Source organism: Lutra lutra, chromosome 1 (genome assembly GCF_902655055.1).
Source record: "Lutra lutra chromosome 1, mLutLut1.2, whole genome shotgun sequence".
NCBI classification, from domain to species: Eukaryota; Metazoa; Chordata; class Mammalia; order Carnivora; family Mustelidae; genus Lutra; species Lutra lutra.
Window position 1 is genome coordinate 219,612,496 of NC_062278.1, and position 26,311 is coordinate 219,638,806.

A 26,311-nucleotide genomic window follows, 5' to 3' on the forward strand; every position below is an offset into this window, starting at 1 on the left:
TCCAGGACCCTGACTGACAGAGCAGCCACTGGAAAATTGTTAGTCTTTGTGTTAGTCTTTGTGGAAGAGAGCTCTGGAGGGCCTCCCACTAGTAAAAAAGGTTCTGGAGTGACACAGGTCACTTTCCATCCTGGATGCCAGAACGAGGCGTACAGCCCCGCCCAATTCACCCGGTCACAGAAGCCAGGAGTGCAATCCCATCTGGGGCTCATGAAACAGCCACCTAGTGCTGCGTGACAAACACCCACCAATCATGTAATACCCAGCTGGTGCTGTGTGACAAACATCTACCAATCATGCGACAGTCAGCTAGCGCTGCGTGACAAACACCCACCAAGTCTCTTTGGCATTCCACAACAAACATCAGTTTCTCAATCTCACATCCTCAGGGCAGCTGGCCTCAGGTCTAATCCATGGACTGTATCCAGATCTGGTCCATGTGTTTCTGATCTTCCTTGGATTGGTGACTCCTCAAGACATCTTTGTCTCATGGCTAAAGGAACACAAGAGAGCCTACAGAAACAAGTAGTCCTTCTTAGGACTCAGGTTCTGAACTGTCACACTGTCACTTTGGCTCCTCTTGCCTTGGCCAAATCATGTCACATGGCTGGGCCTGACCTCTGTGGGGCAGGGAAGTATATTCTTCCCCATGGAGCTTAGAAAGAGGTTGAATGAAATTTGTTGGATAATAAGGTCATCTTCCACACCCCAGAAGGTGACGAGCAGGAACTATTTGGTGAGAGCATTATTGGTTACCACACAGAAGTCACAGGAATTAAAACCCAGGTTGTAAGTGAAAATTCCTGGAGTATGTGAGTTTCAGGTGTGGCTGGATCCAGGAGCTTGTTTCTCTCTGTCCTCCTGCTCTGCTTTCTCTGCATTGTTCTGTTCTCAGACTCCATGTAGACGCCTCATGAGATGTCTGCAGCAGTGCTACCTTCACCGTAGCCCCAGTTTGTGCAGAGCAAGAACGGCCTGCTTTGCAACGTTCCCTTTTCAGGTGTCAGATCTCTCGAATGGCATGCGACAAAGAAACAGCAAACTTCATTACTTGACTGACAGGTAAAATGAGCAAATTATAGCCTTCTTTTCCCACCGTTCCCCTTGCACTGCCAGTCCTAGCAAGCAGTTCATCTTGTGCAGATGAATGGGTTCCCCTCTCCCAGTGTTTATTCAGGCAGCACCCCCTGATTATACAATCAGGGGGTCAGATTATACAATCCAACATCAAGACTCCCATGGGCCCATGTCTGAGTTATTTGGATGGATTCCTGATCCTGCAGCCCCTTTTTGGATCTGCCCACAAATACATTAGCTTGAACCCAAGTCAGCCAGGCCCAGCATGTGAGCCCCTTGGCTGAGGTCAGAAAAACAGGGCAGCAGGCAGCAAGGAGTTTGTTTAATTGATTTGCTCTTAATTGGCTGTCTTCCCAGATGGCCCAGAGGAAGCTTATCTTGGGCACTCGCTGACCACCCACTTCCTCCCCAGGTTGTGGGGACTAAGAGCTGGAACCAGACACTCCCTAAGTGCCGAGGGGAGGGCCAGGGAGTGTGGCCAGGTGTGGTGGGGAGACTTGGGTTCAAATCCATGCCTTGCCACTTATCCACTGAGACCTTAGCCAAACCACCCAACCCTGCATGCCTCGGTTTCCCTGTCTGTATAAACCAAAGAATGCAATAGGGTCTAACTTATAGAGCTGTTATGAAGAGTTAATTCATGAACAGCAGGGGCCATCAAACTTCTGTAAAGGGCCAGGAAGTCAAAATTTTAGGCTTTGCAGGCCTGAGTCCACTCTGCTCTTGTGCAAAAGTGGTCATAAATGATATGGCAAACAAATGGGCATGGCTGTGTACCAATAAAACTTTATTCATGGGCCCAGAAATGTGAATTTCATATCATTTTTGTGCATCCCAAAATATTATTCTTTGATTTTTTTTTCCCTCCAGCCATTTAAAAATGTAAAACACAGGTGCAGGGCTGTATTTGACCTTGGGCTTACCCTGGTGTAGATATAGCATTGACAGTCATGCTTAGCACACAGAAAGTGCTCAACAGATATCACTACCGGTATTATTATTGTTGCTGTGGTTAATCCTGAGGTCATGAAGGCGGTGTCAGAGTCAGGGTGTGAGAGCAGAGAAGAACCTCAGGGATCCATTTCACAAGCCAGGCTGCTCCTCTTCTCAGCCATGTGACCCAGAGAAAGTGACTTCACTTCCCTGAGCCTCAGTCTCCCCATCTGTATAATGGGTATGGCGTTACCTCCCTCAGAGGCAAAGTGATGACTCAGGCCTTTGCCCCTTTGCATGATGACACAACTCTGCTGGCATGTACATCTCTCTCCTTAATGTTTCCAGGACTTCAGTCCCTACTGGTTCCTTCACCCAAACCCCCTACGACATCTCACTGTTGCCTCCATCCTATTCTTAAGGGTCAGAGGAGGGGCTTCCTCCTCTAGGAAACCCTTCCTGAACTTCCCCAGGGTGAATCACACCTCCCCCAAGAGATCCTGTGCACACATCACAGCAGGTGTCACACCAGGTCTGTGTCTTCTCTGGCCAGAGAAGACTGGGAAAATAGGGAGTAACAAAAATGTGTTGGGATTTAATGTCTTTCTCCCAGTTGCCAGTCACTCTTACCTTCAGCTCCTCCCACCTTCTCTTTTTCTTCCTTCCTTCCATCCCTGAAACCCCTCAGGGCCCAGAGCCTTTGCAGACATTCTGTCCCTTTGCTTCCTGTGGCAGACAGACCCTAAGATGGCTCTTATGATTCCTGCCTCCTGGAGTCCACACCTTTGTGTGTCCTTTTCCCCTTGCATGTGGCTGGGACATGTGACCTGCTTCTAACCAGTAGACTACAGCAGGGGTGATAGGATGTCACATATAAGACTCTTATCTTGGGGCACCTGGGTGGCTCAGTGGGTTAAAGCCTCTGCCTTCGGCTCAGGTCATGATCCCAGGGTCCTGGGATCGAGCCCCACATCAGGCTCTCTGCTTCGCAGGGAGCCTGCTTCCCCCCTTCTCTCTGCCTGCCTCTCTGCCTACTTGTGATCTCTGTCTGTCAAATAAAAAAATAAAATCTTAAAAAGAAAAAAAGACTCTTATCTTGCTAGAAGACCTGCCATCCTTCTTCTCTTTTACTGGCAAGTGGTCATTTTGGGAACAGCCCATGAAGAGGGCATGTGGCAAGGAACTGGGTGGCTTCCAGAAGCCAAGAACCACGTCCAGTCAGCAAGAATCCAGGGACTTCAGCTTTTAGCCATAAGGAGACGGATCCTCCCAACAGCCTGAGGGAGCTTCGAAGCGGATCCCTCCCTAGTCGAGTCTGTTGTCTTGCAACCAAAATTGCATCCTAGTGAGAGACCCTGCAGCACGGGAGCCAGCTATGTCATGCCTGGATTCACCACCCACAGAAACTGAGATGATAAATGTGTTGTTTGAAGTTGCCATGTTTCAGGTAGTTTGTTACACAGCAATAGCTGACGGATACATCTCCCCCAACCACTTCCTTCAGGGCTTTTCTACAGTTCGGGTGACATACAAGGAGTGCCTGATTCCCCCACTCAACCCCCCAGGCACGCTAATGGGGCCCATGGGCATGGGGTAGGGTGTGGCTGTGCTGGGGCTTAGGGAGTGTTGGGGAACAAGAGCCAGAGAGAAGTGGCCAAGGACATGAGAGTCATCATCACCAAAGCCATGGGCCGAGGGGGTCTCATCTGGGCATGGGCTCCTCCACTGTCCCCAGAGCCATTGGGACGTGTCCACTCTGGGCGATAGGTTATCGTGTGGGATGCTAATAAATGTGGGATGCTTATAAGATGTCATTTGTCGGCCCGGATGGGATATCACATTACACGGAAGAAAGAAAACATTTATTTTCTCAATTCTCTTTCAATCCTTCTAGAGATATACTGTCCAATACGGTAGCCAGTAGCTACATGTGGCTATTTAAATTGAAATTTATTAAAATTGGGGCGCCTGGGTGGCTCAGTGGGTTAAGCCGCTGCCTTCGGCTCAGGTCATAATCTCAGGGTCTTGGGATCAAGTCCTGCATCGGGCTCTCTGCTCAGTAGGGAGCCTGCTTCCCTCTCTCTTTCTCTCTGCCTGCCTCTCCATCTACTTGTGATCTCTCTCTGTCAAATAAATAAATAAAAATCTTAAAAAAAAAGAAATTTATTAAAATTAAATACAATTTGAATGAAAGCAGGGACTCAGACAGATGTTTGCACACATGTGTCGATAGCAGCATTGTTCACAATGGCCAAATAGTGGACACTGCCCAGGTGTCCATCAATAGGTGAATGGTTAAACATGGTGTAGTCCATCCAACATGGCAGTATGATCCAGCCTTAGGAAGGGACTCTGACACCTGTCACGACGTGGAGGGAGCCCAGGGACACTGGGTTCAGCGAGAGGAGCCAGACCCAGAAGGACACATCCCGCAGGACCCCACTCCCAGGAGGTCCCCAGAGGAGTCCCATCCACAGAGACAGAGATGAGAGGGTGGGAGCCAGGGCTGGGGCAGGGGGTGGGGAGTCTGTGCTTCATGGGGACAGTGTCTCCGTGTAGAGAGATGGAAAGTTCTGGAGATGGGTGGTGGGGTGGCTGAATGACAGTGAGAGTGTGTTTCATGTTTCTGAGCTGGGCACTTAGACATGGTTAAGATGGTGAATTTTTTTGTGTGCTTTATCACAATTTAAAAAATTTATTAAAAAAATGAAATAATTTTGAAATGCAGTTCACAGGTGCACAAGACCCATGTTAGTGGCTCTGAAGCCGGAAGGCTTCCAGAGCAGACAGAACAGAGAGACCCCATTTCCGTTATTGCAGAAAGTCTACCAAGAGTGCTTTCACTCCTCCACACATGTGCAAATTTTCCGTTTCCAGAGAGAGGAGGCCTCGGGCTCACAGCTTGGGGCCCCCAGCCTGGAGAATTTAATAACAGGGTTTTTTGTTTTCATTGTGGATCTCCCGAGTGTTCTCCTCACAGAAGCCAGAGGGCGCCCGTGAGCTCCCGAGTCAGGTCTCCATCTACCCGGCTCACAGCCCTCCCACCTCCCCCTTGGTGGGGGAAAGCCCAAATCCTCCAGAGGGGTCCAGAAGATCATGCATGACCTGCCCCTGTCTCCTCTCAGTCCTTCCCTCCTCCCTCTCTCCCCCTCACTCACTCTGCTCCAGCCACACAGTCTTCCTTGCTGTTCCTCCCACATCCCAGCAAGGTCCTGCCCCAGGACCTTTGCACTGGCTGTTCCCGCTGCTGGCAAGCTGTTCCTCCGTCTTTCACTTCCTTTATGTTTTTGCTCAAATGTCCCTGCGGTGAAACTCTCGCTTTTATCCTAATTGAAAATCGCACACCCTTACGTATACTCAAAATTTAGAGCCATCTCCTACACTCCAGACAAGAGCCTGGGGCTTGGAATCTGGGACTCCCCGAGCAGTGCTCCTAGGATGGGGGTCTAGAATGCTCCTGCTTGCCCACGACCTTGTCCTCAGCCTGGCCTGTCCCCAGCTCACTCTGCCCCCTCCCTCCAGGAGCTCAGAAATTCACCCGGCGCACAGATGCCAGACGGGAAAATTAATTGGGCCTTGCTAGGGCTGCTCTCCCCGCTCCCCGTCAATAACAGCCGTAAAGCGGGATTTATGCGGCGGTGCTGGCTCCGGATGGAAACTAGGAGGAGGGGCAACGTTCTAGAAAAGTCAATCCCTTGCCATGAGAACAGGCAGCAGCTGGGATTCCAGGACCAGAGCCATCTTCCCATTGCCTTCCTGGAGGTCACACCTTTCCCTGGGTTGGGTGGGTGGGAAGAGAGGAAGATGGCGCCCGGGTGGCCTAATCCTTGATCAGGGATCACTTACCTAATTAGAGTCCCCATTTCAAGCACCTACTGTGAGACAGGCCATGTCCCAAGTGTTTTTGAAACATTAACTGTTTTCATGGGGAGGTAGAGATGGATTTTTTTTCTATTTTTCTCTATTTTAACCATAGGGAAACTGTGGCACAGAGAGGTTAAGCAACTTGCTTAAGGTTGCACAGCTACTTCTGGCATGCTTAACCCCTGATTTAGGGGTTTGTGGGGACTGGGCTATGACAGGGATGATGCAGGCAGTCGAAGAAAGCATGACGGGCCAGCTAGGGGACTCCAAGAACACCCATTACCATTGTACCTAGGGGCGCTCTCAGTGATACACTTTCTTATAGGCTCCACTTAGGCACAGACTGATTTAACTGAGGGCTGCTGGCCACAGCCATTGAATGGAAGCTGCTTAAAACCCCACATGTGCTGATTCCCTCAGCCTCTCATGCCTTTCCTCCCTTTTCTCGTCTGGGAAGGAGCTCTCTTCGGGCACCCTAGGGGACGTCGAGTAGGGTCTGGGTTCAAATATTGGTTCTGCTGTGTGACCTTGGGGATGTGTCTTCCCCTCTCTGGGTTCAGTGTCCTCATCTGAAAAACAGGGATCATCACCACTGTGCAGTTGTTCAGGCACACGGAGAAGGCAGATAGGGGAACATCTGGCCCTAACCAAGTGCTCAGCGAGCCGCCACTCTTTTACTATTATTCTTACAGCCTTTATATCGCCCCCCAACTGCAGACAGAGACAAGGCAGCTGCCTCTCCTTCTCTCCAGAACCCTTCTTGCAATCCCCAGACCAAATCCAGCGGCCTCTGTTTCCTGCAGGCACTGCGGGGACGGTTTTGATGGACATGTTTTTTGCACAGAAAAAAGCTGGAGCAATTGTATTTTGCCAAAAGTGTCAGCCGGAGAGAAAATATTTCCCGCATCTCTGGCGAGTGTTGATGTGTGAGAGCTAGCACGTTGGTAGGGGATGGGGGGCCAGCTGTCCCCACCCAGCCCCCAGCAGCCTTTTCATCCTCCGGCTCCCTCTCTCCCTACAGCCCGGCCCTGGCCCAGCTCCCCACCCCCTCCTCTCCTCTCTACCTGGCTTCTCCCCTTGGACAGTCTCACATTCCCTGTCAGACACCCTCACCTGTCTTTCTCCCCTCCATAAGTTTGGAATGAGAAAATGGCATTGGAGCTGTGATTTGCAAGAGGAAGCATTTGCTTGGAGAAGGGGGTGGGCAGGAAGAGAAATCCAGGCAGAGTTCAGCTTGTGCAAATGCCCTAGGGCAGCACCATGCCCAGCATGAAGGAAAAACAGGGAGGAGGCCCGCGTGGTTGGAGCAGAGTGAGCCAGGGAGAGAGGGAGGAGGCGAAATGGGGCAGATTGTGTGGGGTCTTTTGGGCTGTGGGGAGGATTTTGAGTTTTGTTCCACTAGGGAGCCCTGGGAGGATTTTGAACAGGGGAGGAGAGGAGGGGGGCATGGATCCAGTGCCCTCACATATGTGGGGGACAGTTGGAGATGTCAGCAGCACCCCGTGAGACTCAAAATAAAACAACCTTGGCCTCTACCTCCCCTCCACAGCGACAGAAAGACATGTCCAATCAGCTCTGCTTCAGCGTTGAGGTACAAATAACTTGGAACGACCAGAAGCCCACCACCGGGAGGAGGGCAGCCCCTGCGACTGGTATGAGGGAAACCCTACACGGGCGTGATGTGTGATAAAGGATGGGGTTGGCTATGCGAGCCGATGTGGGCTGATGTCTGGGGTATGTGGCTGGGGCAAGAGGAAGCTGCAAAACAATGACATGGAGGAGAAAGTTCTGGAAGCATTTGTACCAGACTGTCAGTGGGGGTCACCCAAGGCAAACGGGTTGTTACAGCAGGATTTTATTTTGTTTTATTTTATGATTACTTTTTAAAAAATCCAGGTGAGATTAACCATAACACGAAATTAGCCAGTGCAGTCCAGTACCTTCCCAGGGTCGCCCTACTTAACTCTAGTTCTGAAACATTTCCATCACCCCCAAAGAACACTGAGTATCCCCAAATATTAATTTTTTTTACATTTTAAAATTATTTTTTATTGTGGTGAAAGACACAAACATAAATGTATCATTAGTGGCAATTAGTACCTTGACAATGTTGGGCAACTACTACCTCTATCTAGTTCTAGAACATTCCATCACCTCAAGGCAAACCCTGTACCTGCTAACCATCACCTCCCATCCCCTCCCCATCCCCGGCCCCCACGAGCCCCCTTCCTGTCCGTGGAGGAGCCTGTTCTGGGAGTGTCACACAGGTGGACTCACACCCGGTGTGGGCTTCTGTGTCTGGTTCCCTGCCTGAGCGTCGTGGGCTCAGGATACGTCCCCAGGGCAGCGCGTGTCGATGCCTTGCTCCTGTTGGCGGCTGAATAATATTCCAGTGTGTCATGGACCGTGTCTTCTATACACACTCATCAGCAGATGACCATTATGGTCATTTCCATCCTGTGGCTACTGTAAAGAAGGCTGCCACGAACATCTGTGTGCAAGGTTTTGCTTGAAGACCTAGTTTCAGTTTCTCTGGGTAGACACCCAGGGGTGGAGCTGTGGGGTCACAGGGTAGGGTAAGTTTATGTTTACCTTATTGAAGAGCCACCAAACTAGTATTAATATATTTTTTAAAAGATTTTATTTATTTATTTGACAGAGAGAGATCACAAGTAGACAGAGAGGCAGGCAGAGAGAGAGAGAGAGAGAGAGGGAAGCAGGCTCCCTGCTGAGCAGAGAGCCCTATGCAGGACTCGATCCCAGGACCCTGAGATCATGACCTGAGCCGAAGGCAGCGGCTTAACCCACTGAGCCACCCAGGCGCCCAGTATTAATATTTTTTAGATTTTATTTATTTGTCCGAGAGAGAGTTAGGGAGAGGGAGAGAGCACAAGCAGAAGGAGAGGCAGGCAGAGGGAGAGGGAGAAGCAGGCTCCCTGTTGAGCAAGGAGCCCCATGTGGGACTCGACCCTGGAATCATGACCTGAGCTGAAGGCAGCTGCTTACGGACTGAGCCACCCAGGCGCCCCCTAATGCTAATATTTTTAAACCAGAGGAAGGCTCCTGGGGTCAGTGTGTGGTGGTGATGACTTTCAGGGGGCTGAGTGGGCTCCCCTGGGGGATGGAGGTCGCTGCTTCCGTTAAAGGAGACGGTACCCCTCAGCGCCAGCCAACTGTTGCCATAAGAAAACGTGGTTCCCGCATGGCCAGATTCTCCCATTCTTCAAAGCAAACCCCAATTCTCATTGGCAGGAAGCTTCCAGATCCAATGTTGCCAACGAGTTTTTTTTTTTTTTCTAAGATTTTATTTATTTATTAGGCAGAAAGGGAGGTAGAGAGAGAGGGGGAAGCAAGCTCCCCACTGAGCAGGGAGCCCGATGCGGGGCTTGATCCCAGGACCCTGAGATCATGACCTGAGCCGAAGGCAGAGGCTTGACCCACTGAGCCACCCGGGCACCCCATGAGTTTTAAAACCCAAACAGAAATGCTGATCAGAGGAGACCCGGCTGGGGGCTGGATGTGGCCCCCAGGGTTGACAGTGTGCGGCCTCTGCTTCCCGCGTGTCTGTATGGTTTGAAGGGGACAGAGGACCTGGGTGGTCCTTGTGATCTGAAGGACTGTGATACACGCAAGGGGCCCGGGGCGGGGGGGCTCTTCCTGCGGTGGCCCCAGGGCAGGCAGATTTCCGGGTGAAGGGAGACAGGAAAGGCAGTGGGCCTGGGGGTCCATCAGCGGGTCCCCAGCGGACTGAGAGCCTGGCTGGGTGTGAGCAGCTGCCCTGTGCCCAGATTGGCACAGATTCCGCTCCTTTTAAGTAGAAACCATGAAAACATCTGTATGAGCTCCGCACGGCTGCTATAACAACGGATTTCAAACTAAGGTATTGTCTTACACTCCTGTAAGTGTAAGGCTGGAAGTCAGCGATGGATTCGGGAGGCTAAAAACCCAGGTGTGGCCAGACCCGGCTCCCCACCCCCCCATTCCCCACCCGGCCACCAGGGAGACCCGGATCTGGCCTTTTCCTGGCCTGAGACCCCCTCCCCCACTCCACCCTCACTGCCAGCAGCGCGGGGGGCCACCCATCTCCAGGACTCCTGCCCTCTGCCTCCCTCTTGTGAGGACCCAGGAGATCATATTGGGCTCAATGGGCTCCAAGAAAAGCATTTCTTCGTCTCAAAATCCTTAATCCTTAATGCAAATTTCCTTTTCCCTGGCTGTGCCCAAACGAAGTAGCAGCACACTGGGGGGGGCTTAAGACAACAGAGATTTATTCTCTCTGTCCTGGAAGCCAGGAGTCTGAGATCAAGGTGGGAGAAGGGCTGTGCTCCCTCCGAAGGCTCTAGGGGAGGGTCCTTCCTGCCTCCTCCAGCTCCTGGGGGCCCAGCTGGTCTCTCCATCTCTGCCTCCGACCCCCCACCCCGGCCTCACTCCATCTCCTTCCTCCTCCTTTCATGGTCCAAGTTTTTTCCTGCCTCAGGGCCTTTGCCCTGGCTGTGCCCTCTGCCTGGAGTGCCCTTTCTTACCCCTTTTCCACAGCAGCTTCTCCCTCAACTAGAACTCAAAGCTCACCTCTTTAGATTTCTTGCCAGATCACCTGTGCTAAATCCATCCCTTCCTCCACTTTCAGCGACTAATGTGACTGTCGCCCATGGGGGCACCTGCCTTGACACCCCATGGTCTGTCCTCCCTGAAATGGCCACCAGAGGGCACCTGTGAGCACCAGAGTCAGGCTCTGTCCGCTGCCCACAGTCCTCCCAGGTTCCCATCTCCCTTGGGAAAAAAATCCAAATCCTCCCTGTGGTCCCCAAGGCCCAGCACGACCTGCCCTGTCCCCTCTCTGCTCTCCCCACCTCCCTCTTCCCTCCTTGCTCACTCTGTTCCAGCCACACCAGCTTCCAGGCTGTTTTTGGAACACAATATGCCCAGTCCTACCCCAGGACCTTTGCATAGGTGGATCCTCTGCCAACAATGCCCTTCCTCCAGATATCCACGTGACTCCTTTCTTGACCTCCCTCAGGTGTCTGCTCTGATGTCAGTGAGGTCTCCTCCCCCATTTATAATGCTCACTTTCCTCCATCTCTGGCATCCCGTACCCCTCTTCTTGCCTCTCTCTTCCCTGTAGTATTTATCACCAACATGCCACATGATTATGTATAATGTTTATTGCTCACTGCCCATCCTCCCGCTGGACATGAACCCCAAGAGGGCAGGCCCAGACCCCAGTCCAGGGCCAGCATCTGGGGGGAACCCAGACAAGTTCCCATGTGATCCAGGATGACTTGCTTTCTGTTCTGGATCCTCAGTTTCCCAATCTGTCTAGTGGGGTCCTGATCTGTCCATCCTTGGGGTCAGTGAGAGTTCCCAGCTGTCCCCTAAGTCTGCTTTAGAAGCTCCTGGCCAGCTGGGCTCCAGCACACAGTAAATGCCCAACTCTCACTCCCTCGGTCCATCACTCAGACCCCGAGTGGGAGGTGACAGGCCTGCAGATGCCACTGGCTCAGGCTGTGCCATTGGGGCCAAGACACTGTCACATTTAGTAAATTGCAGGCAGGCAGCTCCCGCGGCTGCAGTGCTAAAGACAGGCGGGGCCATGACTGGGAGAATGTGGGGCCCTCTTGAGGCTGGAGGGCTGAGCTCGGAGGTGGAGGCCTGGGAGCTCTCCCTGCCCCTCACTGGCCCTCATTTTCCCTATCAGCAAAAAGAAGGGCCATTGGGAACGTTGAGGCATCTTCGAGTTCCTTTGTCCACATTCTGCCCTGAGTTCCTGTAAACCTCCGTATATGAAGTGCATGGATGAAAGAAGAAGAAATAAAGTCTGAGCATCGGGCTGGGTATAGAAGCAGACCGTCTCCTTTGCTTTTCCTTCCCCAGCTCCCAGGATAGGGCCCGGAGCTCAACGAACAGTAATAGTGACGCTGACTGAGTTTCAGTTGTGGGTCTTTGGACGCACACTGAGAACTTTAGAAGGGTTTCAGATCTCATTCAGGCCTCACAGCAGCCCTGTGACATAGGGAACCGCCATTATCCCCATTTTGCAGATACCGAGGCAAAGACCCAGAGAGGGGAAGACTCTCACCCGAGGTCACACAGCCAAGGATTGAGGAGCTGTGCTCACGCTGGTCTCTGATCCTGTCTGCACCCTGACTTGCCACCCTCTGAGCCCCAGTGACCTTGACCTTCGGTCAACCAAGAAATGCATGTTGCCTGGTCCTTTGGGAAGGGGGATTGGCTCTTGGCCACTTTCCCTAATGATACAGGGGCCTCCAGTTTTCCCCAAGAGCAAGGTCATGACCAAGATCCCCCCTGCCCCCTCTTCCATCCTCCCAGCACAGCTGCTGTCTCACAAGGAGACAGCCAGGGGAAAAGATCCCTTCACTGAACCCTGAGCTGAAGTCTCCCCATCCCCTCAAAACCCCGGTGGCAGGGACAGGACTGAAAAACACACAGGAGAGAAAGGGCAGTGGTGGGGGAGCCCCCAATGTGTCCCCTGCAGCCTCCCTTAAAGAAAGGCAGGATAAAAAAACAAAACACCAAAAGTCAGCCCACCGGCTGCGTGTGTGCGCCTGTGTGTGAGCACACATACAGATCTATGAAATATTTAGGTGGTGCCCAGTGTGTTTGTGGCTGTAATTAATCTAGTGTCTTGTTGGCAGAGAGCAGTGCGTTAAGAAATTACTTTCCGTGGCCCCGGGTAAAGTGCAGGCTGGCGAGGCCCAGGCTCTTTTCCCGGGCGGTGGGGGTCGGGGGGTTGCTGTGTGTGCAGAGGAGGACTGGGGGACAAGCTGGTGACCCTGGGCCAGCTCCTTCCGAGATACCCCGTCCCCCCTCCCCGCCATGTGTCCATTCCCCATGATGGCTGCGATGTCCCCAACCCAACCGGAACCCCCCTGTGCCCTGGGCGCCAGGCTAAGTGGATGCTCTGTGGTTATTTCATTTGGTTTTTATGGCTTTATGGAGGTACGGTTTGTATGCGGTAAACTGCAAATACTGGAGGTGTGCGATTGGACGCGTTCTCTCTCCCTCTCTCTCCCCACCCCCACCCACACCTGTCAGTCCATCAGGACAGTGGCCGCCTCTATCACCCCCAAAGTTCCCTTGGCTGCCCCCGTAGCTCCTCCCTGCTCTCTGCCCCCTCCCCAGCCCCACCTCCTCCCCCTTCCCAGGCAACCACGCATCTGCTTGCATTTTCCAGCTGTCCTAAAATGTGCATCTTTTGCACCTGGCTTCTTGGGTCCAGCAGAGCGATTTTGAGGTTTGCCCGTGTTGTCGTGTGTCTTTCTATGACAGAGGAGCAGCCCGTGTCCTGCCGGAACCCCCTCTTATTTATTCATCCGTCTGCTGACAGACACTTGGGTGGCCTCCGGTTTGGGCTGGCAGGGAACCCGCTGCTCTGAACAGGAAGCTACAGTTTTTGGGTGCACGGGGGGCTCTGGTTTCTCCTGCGTAAATCCCAAGGAGTGGAATGGCTGGGTCATTCGGTCGCTGAGAGGTTCGCTTTTTTTTTTTTTTTAAGATTTTATTTATTTATTTGACAGAGAGAGAGATCACAAGTAGGCAGAGACAAAGGTGGGGGCGGGGAGCAGGCTCCCTGCTGAGCAGAGAGCCCGATGCAGCCCGATCCCAGGACCCTGGGATCATGACCTGAGCCGAAGGCAGAGGCTTTAACCCACTGAGCCACCCAGGTGCCCCTGTGGTTCACTTTTTGAGAGATCGGGGGTAAGATTTTGAAACACGATGCCAGTGCATGGGAAATTCTAGGCATGGATCTTGTTCCGTCCACGAGACGACTCAGTGACAAGAAGGGGAAACTGAGGACCGATCATACGGTGGGGAGTGGCAGAGCTGGGGCTCAGCCCCAGGGCTGTCTGTGCCCAGAGCATCACCCGTGAGCTGCACTATATCGAGCTGGGATGGAAGCGTGTGGGCATATCCAGCGTCTCCCTTTCTCTCAACGTGGCAGTGAGCAAGTCTAATTCTGCATGGTATTGTCCTGACGTCCCGATATCTAGTAGAGGCTCAATAAATGTGCACAGAAGCCCAGATGAGAGCCCTAAGTGTGGCTGCCAAGCAGATCTCATTCCCCACCCACCCAAAACCTGCAGTGGCTTCTTAGTGCTTTGGGATAAAGCTTAAACCCCTTTAAAGCAACTGAAGACTGATCTGAATTCTGGCCCTACTCCTTTTGTTCCCACCACACTGGCCTCTTTGCTCTTTGTGGACAGTCCTGCCTCAGGACCTTTGCACCTGCCATTCCCCCTGCCTGGAAAGTTCACCTCCCTGACTTCCCCATCTGTGGCAGCCCCACCCAGTCCCCTCTGTGGCATCCATCACCTTGTTATCTCCTCTCACTAGCCCTCTTTGCTCTTTGAAATTCTCTTATATATATATTTACTTTTTAAAAAACCCTAATCACGCATTTACATAGTGCTTACTGTCTACCAGGCACTGCTGCAGGCATTCATTTAATGAGCGGTAACGCATCTAAACTTTTCTCCAACTCCCTGCACGAGGTACTACCCTCCTCTCCCTTTACAGACGAGGACACTGAGGCACAGAGTGATTCAGGCCAAACAGCCAGGAAACGTGTGAATCCCGGTGGGGGAGGTCTGTGCTCACGGTCTGCCGCCCCCGTGGGACCCGCCTGACAGCTGTGGTCCCAGCACGGGGTGCTGCTCAGTGCGATGGGCAAAGAGCCTCCATTATGCGGAGAGAGCAGCAGAAATCCTGGGGGTGGGGGGTGCTGGTGTGCGGGTGACCTGCCCGGTGACCAGGTTGGATCCGAACCCACATCCAGGGCCATGCTCCCCACCGTCCCCCAGAGCCGCCACCAGGGCCCCCGAACCGTGAGCTCAGAGCCTCGGAGTGGCCTCGGCGGGTGCTGGCTCAGACGGCGAACAGATGCTCGCTATTTTAAACCCACTGTTTAACTCATTAAGACAGCTGTTTCCCATCCCCAAAGTCGGCGGAATTAGAATTAAATTCATTCCAGAATTAAATACACACATACACACACACACACCCCGCCACCATTTGGAGGCAAAACTTGTTAGCATTTAGGCAAGCCGCGCCTGGGCGCCTGGGGACGCAGCTCTGTGTCTGTCTGACAAGTTACATCACGGCCCAGTGGTTGCTGGCTGGGCCCGCGGCCAGAGAGCCCCGCGGGCCCCAATTCCTGGGCCGGCCAAGGCTGCTGCCATGATTGTTCACTTGGCAATGGGGTGTTCGCCTGGATGTCTCCCTGACCCCTCAGGCCCCGCGGGGTCCAGACAGAACTCAGTGTTTGTGCCTGAACTGGTGGCTTCTTCTCCCCGGACCCATCCCATCCTCCCTCCTCCTGGGGCTTTCAGCAGAGTCCAGATTCACCTCCTCTTCCCTGTCTTGTTAAAAAATGGTCAGGACTCCCTGGTGATGCTACTTGCAGAGGGCTTTGCTCCACTCCTGCCAGCTACTGCACTGGTCTGAGCCTCTGCTACCTCCAGCCCGGATGCTTGCCCCTGCTTCCTTCCTAGGCACCCAGATTTCATGGTTAACCCCAAATGGTTGTTTTTCCTTTCTCCTTCTCCCTCTTCTTCTTCTTTTCCTTAAGGCTGTTTGGGTATTTTAAATGTTTTGTTTGGAAATAATTTCGGATTTCCAGAAGAGCTGTACCCATCCCCATGACCAAAAGTCCAGAGATCCTGTACACAACTCTCCTTGATGATGACCTTTTACATAACCCGGCATGACTATCCAAACCAGGAAATCAGTGTGGGTTCAACAGTGCCAGCAAACCTACAGACCTTGCTTGGGTTTGACCAGTTTTCCCATGGACTGTCCTCTTCCTGGCCCAGGACCCCACCCAGAGCCTCTCATAGGCCTTTGCTGCCACACCTTCTGGGTGCCCTGTCTTCTGGGACGGCGGTTCCTCAGTCTCTCATTGTCCATGACCTTGACGTTTAGGAAGAGCACCGGCTGGGGATTTCGTGGGAAGTTCCTCAGTTTGGGTCTGTCCGGTTATCGGCTCATTATGAGCCTGGATTGTTCATCTCCACTCAGGTCCCGCGGGGGTCCCGTGGGGGGTGACACAGGGGGTGACAGTGCATCCCCAGGGCAGGAGACCAGGAGTCATGGAAAGCTGATCGTCTCATCACTGGGGATGTTAACCTTGATTCCACAGGGAGCGCTGTGATCCCCCCTGAAAAGTTACAGTTTTACTTTTTGAATGACTAAGTATCTCGGGAGCCCTGCTTGGCACTGTGCCAATACCCTGCCCGTCCTCACATTATTGCCCACAGAGTCTACTTTGCCTTCTTGGATTCCTCTTGCCTTTCAGATACTCAATCTTGTCTCCTCATGGTCTTCTGTCATGGCACCTATCACTGTTGGAAATGCTTGCTCCTTTGGGTGCTTTCCTCCTCCACTGGACAGAGCCCTCGGAGGGTAGGGACTGGGTCTGTCTTGGTCACTGCTGTGTCCTCTGTGTCCAGCCCGGGGCCTGGCACACAGTGCGTACCCAGCACATAGTTGCTGGACAAATAAAATGAAATGACGCCAGCCAGCAAACTCCAGGTCGATTTGGGGGAGTGTGATTTGGTGGCAACCCAGGAACGTTCTAGAAGCAAAGTCCTTCCCTCCTTCCGGGCCTCTGTTCCAATGTGCGTCCCACCCAATGCCGTCCCTGCTCAAGTTCCTTTCCTGCACTTCACACCCTGAAATTATTTTGTCTGATGCTGTTTATTCATTTAGTTAATTCACTGTCTGGCTGTCTTCCCTTTTCTCAGCTAGACCAGAACGTCTGTAAGGTCAGGGGTTTTGTCTGGGTTCACGGCGGTCCGTCCAGCACCTGGCACACTGTCCCGTGCGATCAGATCCCTCTCCCCGAGCCGTCTTCTGTCTTGTCTGCAGGAGCTCAGCTACGCCGCCCGAGAGCCGGGACCTCGGAGCAGGAAAGGTAGGAAGACAAATGAAGGAGTCTGGCCTCGGACAGTAAACCTGTTCCTTTGAAGGTGCTGCTGGGCCATTGGGGCAGGAGATCTGGGGACTCTGGGGCGGAGAAAGGGGCTCAGCCCCTTCTTGGCTGTGGCACTCGGGAGGGATTGTCCCCTCTCTGGATGCTGCTGGCTTCCTCCTGGGAGAAATGGGGAAAAGCACTGTCCCAAGGTCAAAGGGCGGTGGGAGGTCCCCTGGTGATCGAGTTCAGAAAGCCTCTGCTGACCCTCATGTTACCGATGGAGAAAGACGGGCTCCCTCAGCGAGGGCCGTGTTGGGCTTCAAGCCCAGCTCGTCCCTCACCATGTCAGGCTTGTCCGGGTGCCCAGAGGGGCATCTTGGGTCTTGAAGCCGACAAAAGCCGCTACGTGTTTACTGTGGACCAGGTGTAGGGCTGAGGGAGGCGGGTAGAGAGAGAGAGAGGGAGAGGGAAACAGAGGCCAACACAGATAGACACAGGCTTAAGGGACAGACACGGAGGCCACGGAAAGAAACATGACAGGCAAGAGAGGCTAAGTCCAAGAGAAACACAAAAGGAGACAGGGATGCAGTGACACAGACGCAGAGAGACATACACAGAGAGACAGGGACAGACAGAGACAGGGTCAGGGAACAGGGATAAGGGCAAAGACAAAAAGAGATGCTCACGCAGAAGCAGAACGATAGAGAAGGAGGGAGAGACAGAGATGCAGAAAGAAACAGGCATAGAGATGCACACAGAGGAGAGACACAGAGACAGAGGGGCCCAGGTGGGCCTGCTGGTGGACCATTCACTGGCAACTTCTCACTGACCCCTTGGGTACCTCCGTCTCCTCCCCATCCCAGCCCCTGCCCCAGCCCCACCCCCAGGGGCCGCAGGGTCTCCTGCATTGCAGCCAGTCCTGGGTATGAGTGGCTGCATACCCACACAGCATGGGCGAGTTTAACACTGACTTCAGCCTGAGATGCATGAGGGGAAGGAGGGATGAAGATGTGTCTTTGAGCTCCGGGAAGTTATGGCCACAGGACACCCCATCTGACATGTGTTTTATGTCCAACAGCCTGAGAACCCAGGCTTCTTCAGTGTATCCCAGCCCCCAGCACCACTGAAGGAGGCTCCCCCCGCCACACATACACTGGGTGGGGTGGGGGAACGTGGGTGAGGCAGGAAAAGGAAATCAGGCTTATAATCATGCCCAGTGTTCCATCTCCTATGAGGTTCTGGAAGCCTCACCACCCCTCCCCTATGAGTTTAGTTGTGTGGACCCAGAAACCCCCTCTTAAGCAAAAAAGGAATGTATTGGTTCATCTAACAGTTTACAGATGTGTGGCCTTCAGGCTCAGCTAGATCCAGGTGCTCAGATGATGTTTTCAGGACCCAGGTCTCTCTCCGTCGCTCTGCTCTGCTTTCTCATGCACCGCCTCTATTTTCAGGCAGCGTCTTAGTTTTGGCTCCTTCAGAAGCTGACCCTGAGACAAGAATTTGCATCGAGATTAGTTACTTTGGCAGTGATTTCAGAAGACTCTGGGAGGGGAGTGGGGGTTGGTCAGAGGAAGGAAAGGGAGGGCAACTTAGAAGCAGCACTGTCAAGCACGTTGTCATGGGGGCAGCAGGAGCTCAGTCCCACTGGGGTCCTCTGGGAGGTGGTGAGGACATGCTCCCAAGTCATTTCATTGGAGGAGCGAGATAGACTGTCCCACCGGTCGTGGGTCCTGGGCTGCTCCCAGGGCATCCATCGGCTGGCTCACCCAGGTTACCTGCACGTGGGCCAAGAAGCTTCCGGTAGCCGAGGAGCCCTCAGAAGGAGAGCCAGATCGCCAACACTTTGATCTTGGACTTCTGGTCTCCAGAACTTTGAAAAAAGAAATTTCTGACCTTCTCAGCTGCTCAGTTTATGGCACCTGGTTACAGTAGCCCTAGGGAATCAAGACACCGCGCTGTCAACTGCCATCTTTGGAGAACCTCTTTCTCCACTTTTCCCTACCACCATCCGTCACTCCTTCAGTTACCAAACAGTCCCTAAATATCGACTCTCCTGTTGTCCTTCGTTAAAAATTCTATGAGAGTCATAAAAGAAAAACCCCAAAATTACTTGCTACCAAGAGATGAGACTTGCAAAACACAAAGACGCCATGTTTTAAAATTCCAGCGGGACCAAGGATGGTCCCTTAGGAAAATTTGCAGTTGCTTGGAAAGGCACCAACACCAGCGACTTCTGGGGGTAAACCCCAGAGGGACAGCATCGGCAGGGGCCACCGCTCTGCCCCAAGTACCTCCTCTCTCCTTCACTCACTCATTCCGGGCTGCTGTCCCCTCTGGTGCCCTCTCAGTCCCTTCCCTGAATCTCTGTCACCTCCATGGCCTCCTGGCCTCCCTCTTCCTCTCCAGTCCCTGCCCTGCAGCCACAGGAAACAGAGGCCTCTTTCAGAAACACTAAATGCTTTTTAGTTCAGGAGTAATAAGTGAATTCGTTCCCATGGCGAGAGAGGCAATAGTGCAGAAATGTAGAGAGGAAAGGGGAAAAACAACTTGACTGCATCCTGCTTCTCAACTTTCCTGTGACTCCCTTCGTCCTCTGCGGCCTTGCCCACCCCCTCCTGTCCTTGAGTCAGACCCTCTTTCCAGACACTCAGCTCACCTGTCCTCCCACCCCCTTCCCACTGCCCCTACCTTCCCTCCTCCCCTCCCCTACCCCTTGCTCCCTCTCCCTCCCTCTCTTCCTCCCCCTCCCTCCTTCCTTTCCCTTCTTCCCCTCTCTCTCTCCCTCCCTCTCTCCCTCCCCACTTCCACTCTCCCTTCCTCCTCCCCCTTCTTCCTCCTCCCCCTCCCTCTCCCCACCCTCTCCTCAGAACCTTCTAGCTCTCTGTTCACTTTCCCAGCATGCTGCTCTCTGCCTTCCTGCACCAAGTTCATCTTACTCACTTTACCCTGGTGCCTCACCTGGTGGCACACCTGGGACTGATCCTTGTTTACAAGCCACTGCGACAACGTCCCTTTGCTCCCTCTGCTGCAGGCAGGATTGGAGGGGGGTCATGAAACAACAGAAATGTATCCTCTCCCACCTCTGGAGGCCAGGAGTCCAAAATCAAGGTGTTGGCAGGGTTGGCTCCTCCTGGAGGCTCAGAGGGAGAACCTGCCCCATGTCCTGCCCCCACCCTGGGCGCTCCCACCCCTGGAGGCATCCCTCCGATGACAACCCGTACCACCTCCCTTCTCCCCGTAGGTCTCTGTCTCTTCTCTGCTGCGGGCTGAGGGCTGCCCTGGGAGGCATCGGGCCACCCAGAAAACCCAAGGAGCAGGTGGTCATCCTGGCCAAGTGCCACTGAGGAGACAGAATGCTGTTCCTGGCACTGGAGGCCGCCTTTGAAAGGTCTGGAGGTCAAGGACTCATGATGCATTCGCAGCATTGAGAAGCCTCGTCCTTCAGAGACTAGCAGGGTCTTGACCATCATGGGGACGTGGGGGGGCTTGCAGGCCACACAGGAGAGTGTGGACTGCATCTGGAGGGCGATGCGGAGAACAGAGGATGGGGATTTTAGAAAAATCCCTGACCAGAAAGATTTCAAGCAGAGGTGAGGTCTGGTCCGGGAGAGGGAAAAGGTCAGACTCCCCGCTGAGCACCAATCCTGTGTTGTCTCATCCACGTCTCACCCCACCCATCTTATAAGACCGGTTCCTCGTCATTGTGTCCATTTTACAGATCCCGAGTCTGGAGCCCAGAGAGGTCGAGTGATTTACCTGGTGTCACACAGCTTGTGAGTGGCAGTCCCGGCAATCAAGATGTGAGCAGGCTGCCTAGCCCAGCATGGGGGCAGACTCAGGGTGGAAGGTTTGGGGGATGAGAAGTGGGGAGGACGTGAGGCTGATACCGAAGGTGGGAGGACAGCTGGGGACAGGCTGGAGAGGAGGCACAGAGGTGGGAGAAGAAAGCGGGTGTAGGACTGGAGGCCTACCAGGCAGTGAGGACAAAGGACAGGGACCACCCCCTCCTGCCGGCTCCACCCGGACCGGGCACTTCTCTCCCCCCAGATCAAATCTGGTTACACTCCGAGGACAGACCAAAGTCCTGAGAAAAAGCTGGCCCCTGGAGAAAGGACATTTCAGGCAGAGACCACAGCCTGTGCAAAAGCCCTGGGACAGGACCACACCTGGCGTGGCCCGATGTGTTGTAAGAATGGCAAGGAGGCCCGTGCGGCTGGAGCAGAGTGACTGGGGGGGGGGTGGTTTGGAATTTGGGTTTTAAGAACCGACCTCCTGGGGGGAGGGTGCCCTGAACAAGTCTGGGTCCTCCTGGGTATCTCAAAAAGGGGTAATACTGACATCTCCCTCGGTGGGTCTCTGAGAGTCTTGGGGAGATAAGGCTTTCCAATAGCAATAGGTCCTGGATCGGTGCCACGAGGGGCCATCAGCCTACTTTGGGGCACCCTGAGCCTTATGAGGTCCAGGAACGGGTTGCTCTGAGCATTCCACAAGTTTTCTCGAAGGCTGCTCAGGACCCCCTGGGGGTCAGCGATCCAGGAATTCTGCCTTGGCCAAGCCCTAGGCAACGGTGGGCCCCTGGGGACAAGATGGAACTGGACAATGTCACAGAGGCCAGAGGCATCTAGAACCCCAGGGGGTTCCTGCTCTCAGTGTCATCTGCTGGCAAGACTGCCTGGGTAGGTTGGCAGCTCCTGAGAGCCCCCCTCAGAAACACGATGCATATGGGGCTGCCCCAGGAGCAGTTTCTGCCTAGGGACGCCCTGGCCCCAGCTGTCCCACTTCCCTGCCCCTGAGCCCCCCGATTCGAGCTCACCTCACTTCCCATCTCGGCCACGGGCCCTCCGGGAGGCCCTGGAGATGCCCGAAGGCCTCCGGTCTGCTGTCCCCAGCGGGACCTAGTCCACGCCGCATCCGGGGGAAGAGGAGGAGGAGGGGGGCGTGGCCATGGGGCAGCCGGAGCCAGCCTGGGCCCCGCGGGCAGTCGCGGCCTGGCTGACCCTGCTGGCGCTGCTGGTGCCCTCGGAGGCGGTGGTGCGGGCCGTGCTGGACGGCAACGCCAGCACCGTGGACTTCGCCGACCTGCCGGCCCTGTTCGGGGTGCCCCTGGCCCCTGAGGGCGTGCGGGGCTACCTGATGGAGGCCAGGCCGGCCAACGCCTGCCACCCCATCGAGGGCCCGCGGCCGGGCAACGGCTCGCTGGGCGCCATCGTGCTGATCCGCCGCTACGACTGTACCTTCGACCTCAAGGTGCTGCACGCCCAGCGGGCGGGCTTTGAGGCGGCCATCGTGCACAACGTGCGCTCGGACGAGCTGGTGCGCATGGCCCACGTCTACGAGGACCTGCGGCGTCAGATCGCCATCCCCTCGGTGTTTGTGGGCGAGGCCGCCTCGCAGGACCTGCGGGTCATCGTGCGCTGCGACAAGGGGGCCCACGTCCTCCTGCTGCCCGACTACCCGCCGTGCCCCGACCTGGACTGCCACCCAGTGCTGGCCGTTTCCTGGGTGCTGGGCCGCGCCCTGGCCCTGCTCGCCTCCGTCTTCCTGGTCCTCCGTCCGCTGTGGGGCTGGCTCTGGGCCCGGTGGAGCCGCGGGCCGGAGGTCAAGCCGCGGGGCGGCCAGAAGGCCCAGGTGCGCACCTTCACGCGGCGGAACGACCTGTGTGCCATCTGCCTGGACGAGTACGAGGAGGGCGACCAGCTCAAGATCCTGCCCTGCTCCCACACTTACCACTGCAAGTGCATTGACCCCTGGTTCTCCCAGGCCGCCCGGCGCTCCTGCCCCGTGTGCAAGCAGTCGGTGGCCGGCACGGAAGACGGCTCCGACTCCACCGTGGACAGCCTGGGCGACGAGGACCCCTCGCTGCCCGGCCACCGACCCCCCATCTGGGCCATCCAGGCCCGGCTGCGCTCGCGGAGGCTGGAGCTGCTGGCCCAAGCCAGCTCCCAGGGCCACTCCAGTGCCACGTCCGTGGGGGTGGCTGAGGCCACCGGGCCCTCCCAGAGGCCCCCAGAACGGCTGTGAGGCACTATGGCTCCCCCTCCCTGGGGGTTCTGGCGATGGATCGGGGCAGGGAGGGTGGAAATGCCGAGTGTTTCTAGTCTAGAGAGAATAAAGTGGGTTTGAAAGCGGAGTCTCGCCCTGACTGCTGTGGGGCCGCGGGTTTCTGGCCGCCCAGGGCCACCCATGTGGCAACTCCCAGCATCTGCGGGTGAGCAAGGAGACCCCCCGGGGGGGGGGTGTGGGCAGGAGGGTGTCTCCAGGGCCGCTATGTCATCTGTGGCACCACTGGTGGCCCTGGGACGCCCCGCACCTCCTTTCTAATCCTGGGCATGTGGGATCCCAGCTTGGCTTGGTCCTTTTGCATTTCAACTTTATTTTTTTTTTAAATAAAATTTTTACTTTGGACTGATCTTAGATGTACAGAAAAGTGGCAAAAGTACTAACTCCAGAGAGTTCCTGTGTGCCCGTTGCCCAGCTTCCCATAATGCTCTCCTCCTGCACAGGCACAGCATGCTCCCCGTCCCCACCGAGAAAGCGACGTGGGTACGTCCGTGACCGTGAACTCATCTCTAGCTTTGATCTGAATTTCCCTATCACTGCCGCTTTTTATAGTGATAAAAGTCACACACACCCAAGTAGAGAGAATAGGATAATGACCACCCCCACATGTACCCATTACTCAGATTCGAGAGACAACTCTCTCCAGGGCGACTCTCAAGTCATAACATCCTTCACTCTCCTCTGTCCCTTGTCATTCTGAGGCAAATGCCAGATGGTTTTCATCTGCAAACATCTGGTGTTTCTAAAGCAGCAGTCCTCACCTGGGTCAGGGGTTCTGTCCCCCGGGGACTCTGGGCGATATCTGGGGACATCTGTGGTTGTCATGCCTGGTGGGGGAGGGGAGGTTCCTGGTGTCAAGGGGGTGGAGACCTCGGTGTTGCTCACACCACACCACCAACACACAAGACAGCCTTTGATGACCTGGTCCTGGGGTTAGCAGTGCCAAGGGGCACAGCCCCTGCTCTAAGATAAGACTTTTTTTTTTTTTTAACATGGGGCTTATACTCAAGACACGACCCAAGATCTAAGACCTGAGATGAGATCAAGAGTCAAGTGCTTAACTGATTGAGCCGAGCCACCCAGGCACCCCTAAGATAAGACTCTTTAAAAAAAAAAAAACCCACAAACATCAGTATTGTGTTAAAAATGACGATTCCCTGAGAGCATCAGATATCCATCCAGTGGGCACACGGAAATGCGAACCCTTGTGAGGTGTGTTTTTTAGGTTGTCTGGGTCAGGACCTAGGTCAAGTCTAGAGTCGGTGGTGGTCTCCTAAGTCTTCATCGACAACCTCCCGTCTCTCACTTTTGCCTCGTGATCGTTGCAATTGTTGAAGCCACTGGGTCGCTTACTCTGTGGCGACATTTCCCACCATGCCAAGCTTATCCCCCTGGTGCCGTTTAACATGTTCCTCAGTCCCCTGTGCCTCCTGTGAGTTTGCAGCGGGATTCAGAGACCGGCTCAGATGTGGCTTAATTTTACGGCGAGTAAATAAGGTGCTTCTTCAGAAGGGTTGGGCCATTTCAAGGGTCTTCTGGGCATTAAATGAGGGTCACTTGCTTGGGCAGGTGGCGGGCATGATGACGAAGGCCTGGGAGGGAACACTGGATCTGACACTGCTGACACTGGAATGGCGAAAAGGAGGTGAGTGTGCAGGAAGTGTAGTCCAGGCTGAGGGAATGGCACATGCAAAGGTCCTGGGGCAGAACCAGGCCTGGCGTGTTTGAGAAGCAGTACCAAGGAAGCCTTTGTGGCTGGAACAAGGTGAGGGAGGGAGGCAGGACAGGGAGGAGGTGAGGGTAGGAAGAGGATGGGGGCAGTTGGTACAGGACCTTGTAAATTTGGGGAAGTAATTTGATTTTTCTTCTGAGATGCTGAGTAAAACCACTGGAGGGGTTTTAAGTAGCTCAGACAAAATTCTTCTCAGCAGCACTTCTAGGTCTCAGTTTTCCAGATGAGGCAACTTGGCCCAGAGAGTCCACGTCACTCTCTTGGGGTCACAGAGCAGGTGCGTGATGGTGAATTTGGACCCAGCAGTCTGGTCTTGGGAGGTCTGCTAGCGAGTATGTGTGTGTAGTCAGAGATTTCCTGTGTTACGCATATGGAAGTGCTTTTCACTTGTGCTTTGCTGTTTTCATGACCAAGACAAAGCTCGGAAACTTCAAGGTGGTTGAAGGAAAAGGGTCTCCCTTCTTGGATTGATGATGGCAAAGGATAGGCCCTTGGTCATGGCTCTGGTGTGTGTGTGTGCACGTGCGTGCATGTGTGTGTATAGGGGTGGGCTAAGGTCCTTGCGCATGATCCCTGAGGGGCTGCAGCTCCGTGATGAGGACCTTATACCCAGCTTCTGAGGGCCCTTGCTCCCAGCTCTGTGTAATGCCACAAACAGAGGCCACACTCTCCGGGGTACCCTGTTTTAGTCACTGGGAATGGCCCATGGCACTGGCAAGGAAAGGATAGGCCTCTCTGCCCAGCAGGCATGAAAGGGGGTGAGAATGGAGAGATGGACTGGGAGGGATAGATGTAGCAGTCAAGATTGGGGTTGGTGATGGGATCCAAGACCCAACCAGAGCAGATTAAGCCCATGGGGCTCATGAATATGAAGAGTCAGTGCAGGGATGGCATGGAGGCTCTACAGCGTCCAGAGCCTGGAATCCTTCTATGTCATTGCTCCATATCCTTAGCAAGTAGGTCACCTCCTCATGGGACAATGCAGTTGCTTGAGCTCCAGCTATCACATCTGCATCCCAGTCAACGAGGAGGAGTGAGGAAGGGCTCCCCACTTACTTTTAAGGTCACTCCCAGAAATCCTGTAAACCAGTTCTGCTCACACCCCAATGACCAGAACCAAGTCATGTGGCCACACTTGCCTAAAGGGACACTGGGAAATGCAGTCTTTATTCTGAATGGCCAACGGTCCAGCTGAAAACCAGAGGTTTCTATTCCTAGGGAAGAGGGGAGAAGAGATATTAAGATTGGCCAGCACTGCCTCCCACTTGGACACACTGTGGAACATGGCTCACATGTTTGTTAAAGGAGAGAAAGGAAAGGAAAGGAAGGGAATCCTCTCACCTCCATCTTGAGCCTCCTTCAAGATCACAGGCAGAACAGAGAAGTTAGGCACATCCCAGGTCATGGGACAGATGACTTTTCTCACAACCAGGCTGCTAGGGGAAGGAGTGAGCTCACCGACCCTGGGGATAGAAACCAGCTCTCACCGAGGCCCTGCCGTGCTCCAGGACTCCTGGCTTCCACCAGTAACCTTTCCTGAGCCTCAGTTGTCCCATCTATACAATGGGCACAGCAGTAGCAATGGGCTCCACAGGGCTCCCTAAACATGGATGATGGTAAGCACAGTGCCTGATATTAAGTGCTCTGTCGGTATCTGTAAATTGACTAAGCAACCTGCCCACAGCCCAGCTAGAATACTGGGTGATCAGAGCTGT

The 26,311-nt window shown here is 54.2% G+C and overlaps 1 protein-coding gene across 1 annotated transcript; it reads left to right on the forward strand.

Moving 5' to 3' along the window:
- Positions 1-21,388: 21,388 nt before the first annotated feature.
- ZNRF4 (zinc and ring finger 4) lies at positions 21,389-23,204 on the forward strand. The gene is given in 3 exon segments (XM_047709351.1): positions 21,389-21,433; positions 21,435-21,719; positions 21,722-23,204. Coding segments are annotated over 3 exon segments (1,419 nt in total). The 5' UTR covers positions 21,389-21,403; the 3' UTR covers positions 22,826-23,204.
- The last annotated feature ends 3,107 nt before the right edge of the window (positions 23,205-26,311 follow it).